At 41.1% G+C, this 16,992-nt stretch overlaps 1 protein-coding gene across 2 annotated transcripts in view; it reads left to right on the top strand.

Annotated features, from left to right (window-relative positions):
• Nucleotides 1-16,992, top strand: part of SLC18A1 (solute carrier family 18 member A1) — a 367,959-nt gene that overhangs the window by 304,082 nt on the left and 46,885 nt on the right. For both annotated transcript variants that reach the window (XM_069617961.1, XM_069617962.1), the window contains one exon: nt 1,331-1,382. In XM_069617961.1, coding sequence (XP_069474062.1) covers nt 1,331-1,382 — 52 coding nt within the window. The remainder of the gene's footprint in view (nt 1-1,330; nt 1,383-16,992) is intronic.

A 16,992-nucleotide genomic window follows, 5' to 3' on the forward strand; every position in this document is an offset into this window, starting at 1 on the left:
CTGCCCTCTTGATCCAGATTTTGGGACCATTGTAGTTTTAAACCCCCTATCTGCCTTGTTCTTTACAGACATACCCATGAACAGCCACATGTTTTCCAATCTATTGCCTAAACACTGTAGCTTTTCTACCCAGAGTGCCCTTTCACAAAGGTCTGCTTTCTCTGAGTTTCTTTTACAGGGGTGGGATATCTTACTGTTTTCTGATTAGGTGTATGCATTTTATTTTTTTATTAAAAGTCTACTTTTCTATAGACCCTTGCTTTGATATTTTATTGGTTCAGACCCATTTTATCTTAACTGTTTGGGCTGCTACTGTTATCAGCTCACACCTCTCCTGAAGATAAAGATTGCCCTCGGACTGCGCTACCAAAAGAGGTGAAGGAGGTATACTTTGTAGGCTGTCCATAGTTCCCCCTTATTTTTGGGATCACTGCTGGTTTAGTAGTAGCGCGGGGCAGAGAAGGCAGATTAGACACTACTCTTTCCTTTGAAGTCCTTTGGTTAAAAATATAATTTTTGTCCTTTGGCATTTCAACTAAAAAACAGCAGAGGTATTGATCTACTTTCAAGCCGTTCTATTTCATGCACATGAAAATACATTGTTTTATGCTAATTCTTCTGAGAATAAATCTCTCCACAAGGAAGCCATTATACATGATGCTAAAAATCCTTATACACAACCACATGTGTTTTAGCAGCACATGTCCTTCGCTATGGCTCTCACGATCACCTGCCACCCAAGCCAGAGGAATCATGTATCTATATGAACTATCTAACCTGTTCCCAGTATCCCAGTACTTGTTGGTCCAAACAGTTCACAGCAGCCATACACCCGCCTTTGCTGGCTGTTCTTTTTGTAATGTGCATGTCCAGCGACGCTAACATGGCATCTATAGAAATCACTTTCAATGGCACTGTGCCAGCTTATTGGAGGAAGTTCATATATGACACAATAAATCCCTTAATGCTGGACAGGATTTTGTTTCCTTGCCCAAAATGTTTCATTGAGAGGGACTTCTCTACCTCCCGATTCTATTTCTAGAATGTCTAGGGTTGGTTTCCCGAGACCCCTCTATCTGTGTGGCGGGGTGCCTTATGGGGGTGGGATACGAACCAGTAGCCCTCTCGAGCAGACAAATACATCACTAGTGCTATGAGATTGGTATCATGGTAAAGGTGCTTCTGTTAGAAGTGGTGAGACTTCCAATGACGGTAAGTCCTTTTTTTCTGTCTTTAGCACTGCCATGTCTTTTGTTCTGGGGGTGGACTGGAAAGCATCAGACTGGAAAAGATTGGTTACCACTTCACACATATTCTCTCCTTGATGCAGGTGGCTCTGCTCCATGATTGGGATGGTGGTCGTTGGAGTTAGCTTGATTTGTGTAAGTACCGGAGTCTCTGTGAGCTGGGTATGTGGGATGGAGACATGAGAAAAAGAGCGGCCATGTTGGAAGCAGGTTGGTGCCATGTGCTCTGTGCATGCAATGATATTGCTGATTGGTGGAAGGTCATTACCTCTTCCTCTGAGATACTATAAATGAAAGATGCCCTTAAGCAGAATTGTGGCCCGTTTCAAACTGTGGGGCAAGGAACATTAGTTTGGTTCGATATGGTGCTCTGGTCTATCTTCTCATTTAAAATGGGGTGGTGCATTAAATGGAGGTGTAAAATCTAGGTTTCATACTATTATGCCCCCATTTAACTCTCTGCCCAGTTTTGAAGATGAAGGAGGCGCACAGAGCATAGATTAGATCTCTGCCATGCATTTCTCCTCCGTCTTGTATGCCACCCTCATTTTAAATGGCACGGAGTGGTAAATTATGGCACAAAATCAAGGCTTGGTGCTTTTACACCTTTATTTACCTGTCCGGCTGGTTTTCAAGCATTGACAAGGTGGAGAAGTTGCACTGTGATAAGAACTCATTCCTCTTCTGTCTCGTCAGTGCTTTTCATTTTATGCCTGGATGACCTTTTCATGCAGGCATAAAACGAACGGATTCCTATGGAATCCACCTTGGTTTTGCACCTGCTGAAGACCAGGTGAATTCCATTGGAATCCATTAGTAAACGCCGTCTGCATGAAATCATAAAAGTGAATTTGCCTCGCTTTGCGCTTTCCTTCTTCCCTCTGCCTTATGAAAGGTTAAAATTGCATGCAGGTGACCACACAGCACACAAGTGCTAGCGCTGGGGTTGCCCTGCATATATATATATATATATATATATATATATATATATATATATATATATATATATATATATATATATATATATATATAGATTTAGGTGGGGTAATAAACTGAGGGTGGGCCCTTATTAGGGGGCGTGGCTTAAATACAGGTGCTTAGGTCCAGCCCCCCAACAAGAGCCCCTGACAAGAGCACCCCCAGCCCTTGCTTTCAAGAAGGAGCTGTGGTTAATAAAAAACCTGTGGGGGTCCCTGGCCCTCCCAGGCAACCCTTTAACCACATGGGCTTCAATGCAATGGGCTGCCATCTGCGTGATGTCTCTTTATTCTGAAACAGGAGGAGGCTGGGTTGGGCAGCCTCTCATTTTGTTTAGAGTATTGTAGAGCTAACACGCAGCGGAAGCCCTTTAACCAAGTAGAGTTAATGGGCTTCCTGCTGCATGCTAGCTCTTTACTCAGAAACAAAAGGAGAGGCTGGCCAACGCAGCCCTCCTCCTGTTTATGAATAAAGAGACATCACACAACAACAGGTTTAGCCGAAACGCTGCTCAGTTACACGGCTGTCTTCACGTGTCAGCATTTCGGATTAGAAAAAAGTAAAGGCGATGCCTAATAATTGACACCTGCATACAGCCGTGTAACCGTGCAGCGCTTGGCTAAATGGCTGCCTGAGAGGTCTGCGTGGATAGGGCTCGTTAGCGTGAGCCTCGGTAGGGCAGCACATCCCAGAGACTGCTGAGGCTTGGCCCCAGCTATCCCAGGCCCACTTAAAACCCTCTATATAAGGCTGTTAGATTTCACATAGAAAGACAACTCTGGAATGGAACAGGAATCAATCGAGGCATGGTAGGTGTTAGGAAATGTTTTTCTTCTGTATGGTTCGACTTGAGCTCCATCATGATATGTTTACCTGTACATCTCGCCCCACTGCATTCGTCTCCTTCCGTGCTCTCACCTCTCTTTCCCACCTTGCCACTCTGAGGGTTGGAGTATAAGGTGACTGCAGTGTATTGTGTATGTTCTTCGGTTATTGTGATAACTTCTCATTCTATTGGCTTTCTTAGTGGCAGGAGATACTTAAGGCTGATGCAAAACCCATGTATTACTCTGTGCCGCCGTTTAGGCAAATTAAAAATTGAAACGCAAAAAAGGGAGAAGAAGGAATGTATATTATAATCAAAGTAAAGAGAAGCAGAGAAGGAAACTAACAGCAGAGTGTACAGGTAAAACGTCTAAACAGAGATGGTCATTTAAAAAACATTAATTTATTTGACAGTTTTATACGGACAAACCAATCCTCAAAATACTTCAACGCACTGCACAATAAATGACCCAGAGAAAATATTCATATCATCACCAGTTGGGCGTGAGCCCTTAAATGTGGCAGTAATGCTATTTCCGCTGCATTTAAGGGTCACCTCAATTTGGTGGTAAGTATAGAAGTTTACCTGCAGTTTTTAGCTGGGGGTAAAAATTCTGCTTACTGCCCGTTTTCAGTGCTATTACTGCCAGCGCAATTACCACCATTGGTAATAGCGCTCCCCAACCCCATTGGGTCCTATCACCCCAATGGGGAATGGGGATTAACCGCCCCCGCCACAACTCGTGATCCAGTGCAAATTGTGATGGACCGAGTTGCGGTAGAGCGATTAGCGTTGGGCAGTATCCCGGCGGTATTACCGCCGGGATACTGCCCAACTTGTGATGAGGCCCATAGTCGGAGGAGTGAGCAAGATCAGGGGACATCGGCGCATATATATGGGGAGGACAGAACACACAACGCAGATCCTAGTGCCGTCATAGTACTGGGCCATGAAAGCAAAAAAGCAATAAAACGTAAGCCATAAGAAAATTGCACGGGAGAGTTTGAAAAACACAGCGCATAGTTTAACAAACAAATGACAACAGCTTACACAAGACTGTTGATAGGACTGAGTGTGCAAGTATTTGTATTTTGTTTTATTTATGTAGTACCTCAAACCTAAGCACTTCACAGAGGTCAGAAAACGGTGCAATAAAATGAGTTGGTAAATACATAATCAGTTTGCAAGCAAGTGCTCTTTCAATCGAATTTTAAAGAAAGAGAAGTAAGTCAAACACCGAATTGAGAGAGGGTGAGCATTCCAGTGCTTTGGGGCCAGGAGGGAAAAGGAGTGGAAACGTGAAGAAGCACAGGATGGGCGAGAAACAGCCAAAAGGGAAACAGACCAAGAACGAGAGGGAGAGTAGAAAGAGACCAGGGAAGACAGATAGAAGGAAGCAAGACCGTACGTACATTTAAAAACCAGACAGAGAAACAAGAACAGAAGTCAGGTTTCAAAAATCAACCATTGGAGGGACTGAAGGGCAGTAGAAATAGAATTATACATGGAGACAGTGCAGAGGATGCGAATCGAAGAATGATATATCGAGCGGAGTGGGGTAAAATAGGTAGCTGGATGGCCAAGTAATGAGGAGGAACAATAGAATAGACAAGAAAATACTAAAGGTGAAATTAGGAGTTGGGCAGCATGGGCTTGGCAGATATTAAATAGTTGATATCAGCAAGAGCAGGAAATTGAGGAGATGTGGGATGAGAAAGAGAGAGAGTAGTCAAAACTGACTCCAAGGTTGCAGCCGTAGTAGAGCTGGCAAGTGAAGAAGGAGGAAAAGAGACAGAAAGAGGGTTGAGGGGAGAAATGGTGGGCAGGAAAGAAAAGGACTTCAGTTATTGAGGGATTAAGATGTGGATCGTGAGAATAGAATACATCCAGGATTGGATTGATAGCAGACAGTCAAAAAGAAAGGAAAGGATAGGGTCTATGAAGGACGATGACAGGAAGATCTGTGAGTCGTCCGCCTAGAGATGGTATGAAGAACCAAATCAAGAAATAATAGAACCAATAGGAAAAGTTAAGAGAGAAAAAAGAAGGGGACCAAGCACAGAACCCCGACGAACACCATAGGAGAGAGGGAGCACCTGGGAGGACTGACCGGCCCAGGAGACGGAATAGGTGTGGTTGGAGGGGTAGGATTGAAACCATTTCAGCATAGAATCCCGTAAACCAAGATGCAAAAGACTAGAAAGGAGAATAGAGTAGTCAACCATATTGAATGCTGCAGATAGGTTAAGAGGTAATAGGAGAGAGGAACGTTTAGCCTAGCGTGAGGATAGAAGAGACTCTGAGACTGCCAGAAGTGTGGTCTCAGTAGAGTGATGGGGGAGGAACCTGGATTGAATGTGAGGAAGAAGTGAGTGCCGGTTAATGAATGAAGAGATTTAGGTATGGACAACCCATTCCAAAGGTATAGATAAGGAAGTAAAGGTTGAGGAGGGGGGCGGAAAGACGAGGGGAGAGAAGGATTGAGCATAGGTTTTTGGGGACAGGGAGCATCAAAGCGCATTTATAGGAAGAGAGGGGTAAGGGAGGTGACAATATCAGAGATCAAAAGATGATGAAATAACTTCATCACCTTGTTGTGCAGAGAAAGAGGTGCAGAAGAAGAGGTAGTCGAAGAAAGAGAGGTGATGGATGACATTGAAGATTGAAGGAGGGACATTTTCGAGGAGAAGTAGTTTGCAAAGTCTGACCCAGAGAAAGAAAAAAGTGTAGCTGAATCCAGGAGAGAATGGGCAAGGATGCAATTTAGATTGAGATATGGATGGCGGGGATGAGAAGAGAGTCAAAGACAGTATTAAAATACTGTTATTTAGCAGAGAACAATAAGGCATCAGGAGCAGAATGAAGGGTAGACATGAAAACAAGATAAGTAGTAGCCCTGGGCTTATGCCAAAGCTGAATGGCTTGATAAAGTACCTGCCAAGCATAATTGAGGGACAAAGTCATCCATGGTTGAGAGTGTTTATGAGTAGGTCGTAAGGGAGCAGGAGGATAAAGAAGATCAAGGGTATTTGTTAGACTACTCAAAAGAACAATTGAATCTGAGTCAGGTGAAGGAGAGGCAAATATATCAATGGAGGGAAGAAGATAGGTATGGGCAGAAGAGAAAGAGGAACAGTTTAATATTTTAAGATCACGATGAAAGAAGTCCACAGGAGAAAGGGGAAGGATTGGGGAGAGGGAGGAGAACATGAGAAGAATAAGCGGAAAAGATCAGCGAGAGGGAGGGGTAGAGCAGACTCCGAAGATGTGACACCAATTGTTTAAAAGATTAGGTCCAAAGAGGTACTGGAGATATGGGAAGGGGAGAATTTGAGGTAAGTCGAGAATAGGAATTAAGGGAACAGACATATGGGTAGAGGAAAGATGGAGATTGAAGTCACCTGGGAGGAATAGAGGATAGTCGAAGGTGAGAGAGAAGATAAGAGCAAGTCAAGATTGTCACAAAAGGTTGTGACAGGGCCAGGAGGGCGATAGATCACCAAGAAAGCAAGATAGGATGGAGATGATAAGCTAGCGTAATGGTTTTCGAAGGAGGAAAGCGCAAGTAGCTTGCCGTGGGCAATTGAAGCAGGTAGGCAGGGATGGCAAAAACTATGAGGACCCCTTTTACCCAAGGAATAGCAGCATGAAAGTAGGGGAAGCAGTTCTTGTGTTTGTGACCAGCCAGGCTAGTACATTCAAAGATCAGCACTCTCTCTCTCTCTCTATAGGCACTCAATCGCGATAATTATGATTCACTCTCATGCAACCAGGTATATCGTAGTGCGTGGCCTCTGTACAAACATCCAGTGCTTCAGTTGTTAATTCGGTTGTTGATATTCTTGATTCGTGCATTAAATAAATCCATGTATAGAGAAAAGCCTGTCTTTATATGCTTTTCAGAAAAAAAAGGTTAGGGTCAAGTCATTGATACCCACAACTTGCCTTTTTGGGCTAGTGATAGATATACAATCCGTTCTCCCTAGAGCTGTAGGGTCATTCATACGAATAGTTTGATAAGAGGCTTAATTAGGTCAATTCCCTATGCCAACAGATAGGTGGCCATGAGTGAGCTCTCCCCTCAAATATCTGTGGCTTGAGACACCATGGGAGGAGGAACTGGATCAGGGAAAGAAATGTGTGCAATTGGGAAGGATATTCACTAAAAGAGGATACATGCGGAATTCCAAACAGAACAAAGACACATTTGGACAATTGATTTTAGAAGAGACTGACAACAGGTTTTCATGCTGAATTGCTCAGTATCAGAAGAAGGTATCAGGGAGGAGTCGACACAAAAGGAACTGAGTTGCCTTCAGAGTAAAGGCAGCCACACAAAGCAGTAATCCACAGGGCTCCTGATATCATCTTTGCTGCAGGTGTGCATCAAATCACAGAAGGGACTTGGCGGGGATACGTTGGTTACGCAGGGCCACATGCATGAGCAATGAAGACTGTAACTTGAGACCTATAGGGAAGAGAAAAGTATGCAAATAGAAGCCAAAGAAAAAGAAACCAAGACTTTAGCTGGATGCTAAGGGGAAAAAGGAATGTGATTGAAACTGGTTATGAAAAGGACAAAGAACAAAGACCTCTCATGGCAGGCGGAGCTTCCCTGAAGCCCAGCCAGTACAAGGAAACACCTTGGAACGCTGGATAATAATAGAAAAAAATCTCATGTGGGATGTTAGCTTAAAAGCATCTACTCACATAGTAAAGGACTTGGTGGTGGGTGGTGTGCTTGGCAGCCTGTATTTGGTTATTCATTTATTTGAGATTGCTTAGTCGACGCGTGCTATTTGTCACTTCTTTCAGTGTGCTATAAAGGAGAAGTTGAGTGACAATATCACATATTTTGCAGTGCGGAGAAGCGAGAGGAATTCACCATGTAGTGCTATATAACAAAATATGCTATTATGTTCACGTATCTGCTGGAAAGAGGAAGAGAAGATTAGAAACAGCGAACAGAAGATTAAATAAAGAGTGTTTTCCTGAAAATATATCAAGAAATTGCATTTTGAGGTAAATGAATGGGGAAAGGTGTAGGTAAAGTTTGGGGCAGGATGTAGGTTTGGGGACAACTGGGAGTATGGGGGCGGGTCCTCCTGTGTAAGTAAATTGAGAGAGGGAGAAGAAAAAAGAAAAAAAAAGAAATTGGGAGTCTGCATTTGTGAAATTGAAAGTAGAGAATTTGAAGGTCAGGACACCAGCGTAGCTCTAAGAAAAGACTTTACAATGGCAGAAGACTTTTATTTTCAGTCTATAATTTCACCCCTTTGACATTTTTATTATTATTTATTTATTTGTTTGTGGTTTGTTTAAACCTTTACAAAATAGTTCATCAGAAGAGAATAAAACAACATTTCCTACAGTTTTCTTCAATCACAGATCGTACAAACATATTAAACATATTGGAATAAAAACATGACGATTCGAATAAAAGAGTTTAAACAGAAATAAGAACAATGATTAAAACAAGATTGAGAACAATTAATGCAAACTCAATCTACGAAGCATTAAAAGATTTCTTGAATTTCATAATATCTGTGGACCTATGGAAAACAGTATTTCTTGTATATCTTAAAGGTTTAGAAGACGGGACAAAATTCATTACAATCATTTAGGATAAATCACAGACATTTTTCAAAAATGCCATTATTTGCAATTTTAAAACAGTCGAGCTATTATGTCTAATTTGATACCATAGCAATTCAGTGTCAACAGCGTGTAAGTGCATTACAAATTGTTCGAAGTATAGACTCCTTTGCTTCATAAGCGATGGACATTGCAATAATATATGCTTCAAAGTTTCTTCTGTACCTTCTGTCTTACGGTGTCTACACCACCCCCATTTACCGTTCTGGAGATTCCATCTTTTTAAGATGTAGTTTGTTTTCAAGGTATCAAAACGGAACCTCATGAATAAGTTTCTAAAATTCCGTGAGGGGTATTTCTCTAAATAATTCTCCAGAACAGGGTAAAATTTCCAGCATGAGTGTATCTGATTAAGAGTTTTAGATTGTTGAACCGTATCCAGAGTCATTTGCCAGTCATTACATTGTAGTATGGACTTCACTTTTTGCGGTTTGTTTATCAACATCTCCAGAGTGAGTCCTGCATTAGACAACGTGACATCAATTATAGTTTTTAAATTCACGCAATAAGAGTTACATTGATCTTTTGCTGCAATCGTGTATAGAGATGAGGTATCATTTATCAAGCATTTCCTCCACAACAACATTTTTCTCCATACAATAATTGATTGTAAAGATTGCAGTCCAAATTTGTACCTAATTGCGTGAATAGGAACACCTTTAGGGATAAAAAAACAACACACCTTTCCACATGTCTCTTTCAAGTTTTTTCATAAAATCTGTACCCTCAAGCTCGTAAAATTCTAATCCATATGTGAGTTTAGGAATACCAGAAATAGTATAAAAGCGTTTCAGAGGTGTAGCCGTGAATCTTCCATATTTGGCATCAATTTTCGACATCTGTCTCCTTATCATTTCAGCTTTGACTTCTAGCTGTCTTTTGATTACTGCCATCGCACAGTTAGCTGTAAATTGGTATCCTAAGTATTTCAAAACAGTTTGACTTTTTAATTGTTTTCCCTCACAAAACCAAGTTAAAGAAGATTGTTTTATGTTTGATTTTCCCATTCTTATTATAATTGTTTTACCAGCATTCATTTTTAGATGTAAACCAGCAGTAAAAACCAGAAATGCATTAATCAATTTTTGCAAACCAATTTTTGTGCGATCTAACAATAAAAAATCGTCAGTGTATGCTATCCATTCAATTGCAGTTTCACCTAGTTTCGGTGCAACCATGCCCTTACCCGAAATTGCTTGAGCGGCCTTAGATACGTATAAATTGAATAAAATTGCTGGTAGCTTGCAGCCTTGTCTTAGGCCGTTAGGAATAGAAATTTCAGAAGAGAGGCACCCTGCTGAGTTAAGTCTTACCTTAATCTTTGTATCAGAGTATAAATCGATAATCATCTCTAATAGGTGTCTGGGAATCAAAATATCTTTTAAGATTGGCCATAAAGTATGTCTATCGACAAGATCAAAGGCTTTAGAGAGGTCCATTGAGGCCACAAATATCACATAACCTGACTTCTTATATGTTTTCGATTGAAGACTTTTCAGAATAAGACCTCCACAGTCTGTTCCTACGTTTTTTCTAAATCTTATTTGTTTGACATCTATTATGTTGTTGTTAGTGACCCAAACATCCAGTTCTTCAAGTATAATGGAGGTAAAAATCTTATATTCAGGATCAGAAATCACAATTGGTCGGTAGCTTTCTGGTGAGAATCTGGGCCCATGTTTATAAATTGGGATCAGAATCGCCAGTCTCCACGAATTCGGTATAAGGTTAGTTGTGAGAATGTTTTTGAACAGCACGTGCAAAATATTCCCCATTAACTGCGGATTTGTTTTTAGAATTTGATTGGATAAGTTGTTTTTTAGATTTGATAATGATTTTGGTAATGTTATGAGGAGAGATGTCCATTGTCCATCTAGATTTTTTCACAAGATGAGATGTGTCGTTATTAGTGTCATCACCGTACATTTTTGCAAAATGGGCTTTCCAGCTTCGTTCACTGAGCAATATCTCTTTTTGCGAAAGCTGGGTCCCATTAATCATCTGCCAAAAATTAGAGATATCTTTACCTTTAATTATCGCAAGCATATTTTCACCATCCGTTTGGTCTCTAGCTACTCTATTAGCAATTAGCCAATTCTTGTATTGCTGTTTAGTGCTTCTTAGCTTCTTTTCTCTTTCGACTCCAATGTCTGTTGTGTTTAGAATCCCTCCGATATCTCGTCTTAGCTGTTTTTTTACGTTTTAGAATATCGGTGTTAAAAGCATGTATGTGGTTAAGGGGGTACTTCATAAATTTCTTCTTGCAACATGCAGAATTGGCCACTCCGTTAATATAGTTCGAAAAGGAGGATGGTGCAAAATGATATCGGCATTCTTCATATGACATGTTCGTATGATTTTTTAGTAGGACTGATGTAAATCTCTTTGTGTTGGAGTAAGACCAACATATGCGAGTGCCGTTCGAGTTGGCAATCAGGCCTGGATTATAAAACACATTGTTTTCTGTTTCATTGGAGTGCGATATATAACTCGACAGGAGATTGTGGTCGCTGGTTGACATTTCTTCTACCTTTACGTTGGATATATATGAGTCCAGACCATTAGAGACAAAGATGTAATCTAGTATTGAACTGCAACCTCTCGCATGCCAAGTGTGAGCATAATTTGGTAGTATCAGTAGTCCCATAACTTCTGCAAAGTTCATCCAAATAGCTCCTCTCAGCTTAGCGTTATCATTCAGAGATTTAGGTTGCTTAATAGTCGCACTTAGGCCACACATTAGAGAGTCAATTTCCATATTATCTATATTGCAATCTGCATTTAAGTCACCAGCCATCATAACCAGCCCATCGATTTTCACATCGCGCCAGGCATCAATTTTTGCTGTTACTTCGGCTAGTTCTTTAGTCAGCTGTAAAACATTGTATTTCAACGGATTCCAGTATATATTTATAATACATATATAAATGTGGTTACTTCCAACTTTAATTGTGCATGTGACTGCAAGAAAATATTTCAGGTTTCACCATATCTCAATGTCCCTAGCTTCAAGGGTATGTTTACATGCAATTAACAAACCGGCCATGAGCCTCCCTTTGGAACCTTTGTTGGCAGGTAATTGCCAAATATCATGATCTTCCCAGGTAATATCTGTTATGGCCCATGTTTCTTGCAAAAAAATCAGCTCAAAAGATGATAACATATCTGTAACTACAGTATTGTTTAGTAAGTGTGCGTGGCCTCTAGAATTCCAGGATGCAATAGAGGTTTTGCTAGAAGTGCTAAAGGGGTTTGGCCAGCGCTTGCAATGATGAAATAGCATCCTTAAGTGCCAGTGTAAGCCCTCTCCACTCTTGTTTTTCAGTACCAAAACCTTCCATATTGTTTACATGTGTTTTGGAATGGTCATTGCTAGTATTACTCCCTGCCTTCCTTGATTCCCTGTGCATATCTTGGTTTATCTCGATATGAGAGTATGGATAAATATCAAAGTCTTTGCATTGCAAGGTCTCAGCTTCTTTCAACAGTATATCTCTGACAAGTGGAGATGGGATTACTAATGGAACATAATCCAGTCTTCGTTTGTGGAGAAAATCTACCAGCGCAATATCATGCGAGGAAACCAGTGTTAAAGAAGGAATAGGGGAAAATAGAGAAAGAATAAAAGGGCGATTCAATGAGATTTGTTCACCTTCAGTGAAGAGTGTAGACATTATTAAGCTAGGTATCTCGCTTAAGGCTGGTTTCTTTAACTCTTGTCTGTTGTTTACCCAATCACCATTTTCATATGCCTTTTGGGTTTGCCTTACGGCCTCACCAGGTGCTTCGTTTCCAAAGGTTGGATATTTCTTATTCTTAAATTGATCATCTAATATTTTTTTCTCAATCATTGCAATTTCGTCTTGTTTAGCCAAGGATTCATTCTCCACTCCCTTACCATTCCCATGCATTACAAGTTCGTCTTTGTCGAACAAAGTATTGGAACCATGTTCAGCATTAGGTCACAAGTCTGACCTTCAATCATCTCCACCTCGCACATATGTCCGTCGGATAAGGCCGCAAGGACTTTGCTACCCAGTTCAACAGACAAGTGGCAGATATCAGAGTTTTTATTATTACCGTTCCATACCGATTGCACAGCATCATCCTGATGGATGTTAACGGCTGGCTGGAGTGGTTTTAATTGCAAAGTGGGGATATGGTTGGTAGGTGGTTTTACCGGAATAGTTTTAGAGTTAGGTTTATTTACATTCTGTTCTTCAGGCGTTATTTCCACAATTTTCCCTTTCTTTTCGTTACATATGCATGCTGCATTCGCTTTAAAGATTTCAAAGATGTCAACTAGGCCAGTTTTTAATGAGGATAGCTGTGAAGCAATATGCACTATTTCTAGTTTATTTTTCATGGTATCCGAGATTGAGTTTTCAGCTTCGATGTAACCATCTTGAACTGTAGATTTTACTGATTCTATGTCAATCTCAGATCTTAACACTTTATTTGCTCTGCAGTTAGCCATCTCTTTACATGTCTTGTTGGTACCAACCAAGTCTTGACTTTCTTCATCAATTATATTTTTAAAGTTCACATCTCTTAGATACTTCTGCAATGTTTTTTCTAGGTTTTTCTTATGGTTTTTAAGTTGCGCTTGTTGTTTTTTTTTTCTTTTTTCGATATTTTTTCCTTAAGCGGTAAATTTGGAGGGATTTTGGAGGGTAAGTTTCCCCTCATGGTGTCCGGAGTAGTTTTCCCATTTGAATCTGGTTTAGAGCCACCACCTTCAATCTGCGAGTCGTCTATGGTAATTGTCTCTACAGATGGAGCCTTTCCTACGTCATCAGTACTACTTATGTCAATAGTTTCTGCTCTTAGTTTATGGTTACTTTCGTTGTTTAGTACTGTTAATATCTTACTCGAGTTCTTATGGAGTAGGTCATTAAAATTATAGGGAACCTGAAGTACTGAGGTATTTATTTGCATCAGCAATTCGGTATGTTTTCTTAGTTCACTCAAAATTAATCTATTGAAGATTCCCATCAGTGTACATAGGTCAGTATTTTTGGAATTATCCGTCGCGATCCCATCAGCAATCACATCATTCCCCTTATCTATACAATCTGTATTTTCTTCCTGTTGCAATATATCTACATTCGCTGTTTTGAAAATATTAGGGGTGTCGTCAAGTGATTGATTTGCCAGATCAGATTCTATCTGGGATGTGGATATTTCACCCCAGAGAGATTTCAAAATGTCTTTCTGTGGGTGAATTACCAAGTCTTCGGCAAAGAGAGAAAGAGAGATTGTGAATTTTCATTGGATTGCAAGTCATTATTTTCAGGATCCTTGTTTAACTTTAGCTGGTTTGTGCATGCCTGCGCGCATAACAATAACTCATCTTCATGCTCGCATGGAGGTGGTAGAGGAAGTGCTGCTGCACACGCTAGGCTAGCCTGCCGGGTTGAAACTGCAGTAAAAAAATCAGCTCGCGGATCTTTCAACATGTTACCAGGTTTCATTTTTTTACATTTCATATCGGTATTGCAGCGATGTCTAGTTAAGTCTATCTTACTAGTCAAGATATCAAAAGATGTCACAGTGTCTTGGGCAGAATTCTTACCTCGCAGTAATGTAGTTTATCTGGTTACCAATGTTCTACCAAGGCATCCCCTTCAGAAACAAGAGATAAATCACCAGTAACCCGCACCGTGCACTGTTCACAGTGAACAGTAAACAGTGCTTGCTCGTGCTTTCGTGGTGCGCACGCTGGTGCGCTGCACTATGGGAGGTTGTAGGGAATGGGGGGAGCATCATGGGGCGGAGCCGGTGACGCTTACTGTAAATGTAAGAAACAGTAGTTTAGAAGTAAGTATAAAAGTTTTGTGACTTAGTGCAGATCAATAAGAGAGAGTCTGTAATATCAACAAGTCCGTGAGAGCAACAAAGTCTAAAGCATAAGCAAGAAGGCCTGCTTTGCGTGCATTCACCTTCAGGCAACACTCGTGTTGCGTTTAAAGACTTCCTCCTGCTCACGTTCTAAGTCGAGGGCTTGCAGCGGCGTACGATGAAAATTCAGACAGCTTCAGTCAGCCTCCCATCCCAGTAAACAGTGCTTGCTGGTGCTTTTGTGGTGCGCGCGCTGGTGCGCTGCACTATGGGAGGTTGTAGGGAATGGGCGGGAGCGTCAGGGGGCGGAGCCGGTGACACTTATGTAAATGTAAGAAACAGTAGTTTAGAAGTATAAAAGTTTCGTGACTTAGTGCAGATCAATAAGAGAGAGTCCGTAATATCAACAAGTCCGTGAGAGCAACAAAGTTTAAAGCATAAGCAAGAACGCCTGCTTTGCGTGCATTCACCTTCAGGCAACACTCGTGTTGCGTTTAAAGACTTCTTTTTTTTTTTTTTTTTTTTTATTTGTATATAATCTTTCTAGATTTTTTAACAAAAGTTGAGAGGAAAGAATTGTTCGAGAGAAGCGGAAGAAACGGTGGAACTTTTCATTCTGTCTGTGTTGGAAGAAGCACGTTAAGGATGTGTTTCATGATGTTTATAGTTGCCAACTGCCATGCCTGTTTGTCTCCGTCCAACAGTTTGTTCCAACACGTTTCTTCGCTTTGAAGAGTAAAATTTGTAAAAATGTCTGTCAGGTATCTGTCACGAATTTCTATCGTCGCCGGACAGTTCAGGAGGAGGTGGCGTATGGTTTCCTTGTCCGTGGTGGACTTGCAGAGACGGCAGAAGCTGGATAAGGATTGATGTCTAATCGCCAGTATTTCATTGGTTTCTAGAAGGTTCAATCTTATTTTTAAAAAATAATTTCGGGCCGCTCTATTTGGGAATAGTTTCAGAAAAGGTTGGATAGCGTCGAGTTTCTTGGAGAAAGGAGGAAGGTGACTGGAAAGTTTGTATTTTGAGGCAGAGTCATTGGTGTTGATCCAGTCAAGTTCTTTGATTTTCTTGACAACTCGAACGGGGTTGGCGATGAGATCTTCTGTGTTACAGGCAACTGAGTCTAGGATGTTCAAGACTTTACTTTCCCATCGAGTGAGCATATGGCAAGTGCCCAGTCGGATTTCTTCACTTATCAGTTGGTATGCGTAAAGCGTTTCTTTCTGTCTACATTTTCGATAAAGCATGACGCTATTGCAATCCACAATTGATTTTAGCGAGGAGAGAGTTAGTTCTCGTCTAATTACTGATATCGGAGTTGTTTTCGGCAGGCCCAAAATTGGGCGCCAGAAGTTTGCTTCTAATTTTGGCCATAAGTCGTGGGGAAGGTTCGGCATTGCTTCGGCGCCATATGTCAAGGATGGGATAACTTTCATTTTGTAGAAATCTCTTACAGGTCTAATTGAGAATCAACCATATTTAATGTCAATCGCCTTTCCTTGTGTGGCTAGCTTGGTAGTTTTGGCGCGTAGGGACTCTTGCATTGCTTTTTCTTTGTATGAGCTATCTAGGGTGACTCCCAAATATTTAAAAGTTGTGACTTTTTCAATGGTAGTAGTGCCAAGTTTCAAATTCGGTGCCGATTTCTTTTTAGAGAATTTCTCTATTATCATCATTTTTGTTTTGGATTCATTTATTTCCAAATTGTTTGACGTCATGTAGAATTGAAGATTTGTTAATTGACGTTGAAGGCCAATGGGGGTATTATCCAGCAAGATTAGGTCGTCGGCGTAGAGTAGGCGACTGATTTGTTCTCCTCCGAGTTTAGGCGGAAAAACTCTAATCTTTGTTTCCGTTTCCTGGAAGTCGCCTAAATAGGACAAAAACAGAGCCGGTGCTAGTGGGCATCCCTGTTTGACGCCTCTGTTTGTTGTTATTGCTTGTGTTAGAGTGCCTTGCTTGTTCAGGCGGACCCTCATGGTAGTATTTGAGTAGAGGGCTTTAATTGGGTTGAGTACGTCTAATGGACATCTCCATAGGGTAAGCTTTCTCCACAGTCTTTCTCGATCGACTTTGTCAAAAGCTTGTGTGAGATCGACGAAGATGATATATAGACGTGGGCGACCCTCCCAGATTTTGCTTTTGAGGGCACTCAATATCAAAATGTTGGCGTTAGTCCCCAGGTTCTTTTTAAAGCCAGTTTGGAGGTTATCGTGGCACGGGGAGTCTTTGGCCCAAGTAATGAAATGTTTTAGCAGCAAGGACCCAAACATTTTGCCTATTGGGTCAAGGAGGGCAATAGGGCGATAATTCGCTGGGTCTAATCTATCCCCTTTTTTGTAGATAGGGACGACGTTTGCACAAGTCCATGAAGATGGAATTGATTTTGTGGTTGTGCAGCGTTTAAATATTTGGCTCAAAAGGGGAGCCCAAGTCTCTGGA

Source organism: Ambystoma mexicanum, chromosome 10 (genome assembly GCF_040938575.1).
Source record: "Ambystoma mexicanum isolate Mex_15411 chromosome 10, UKY_AmexF1_1, whole genome shotgun sequence".
Taxonomy (NCBI): Eukaryota; Metazoa; Chordata; class Amphibia; order Caudata; family Ambystomatidae; genus Ambystoma; species Ambystoma mexicanum.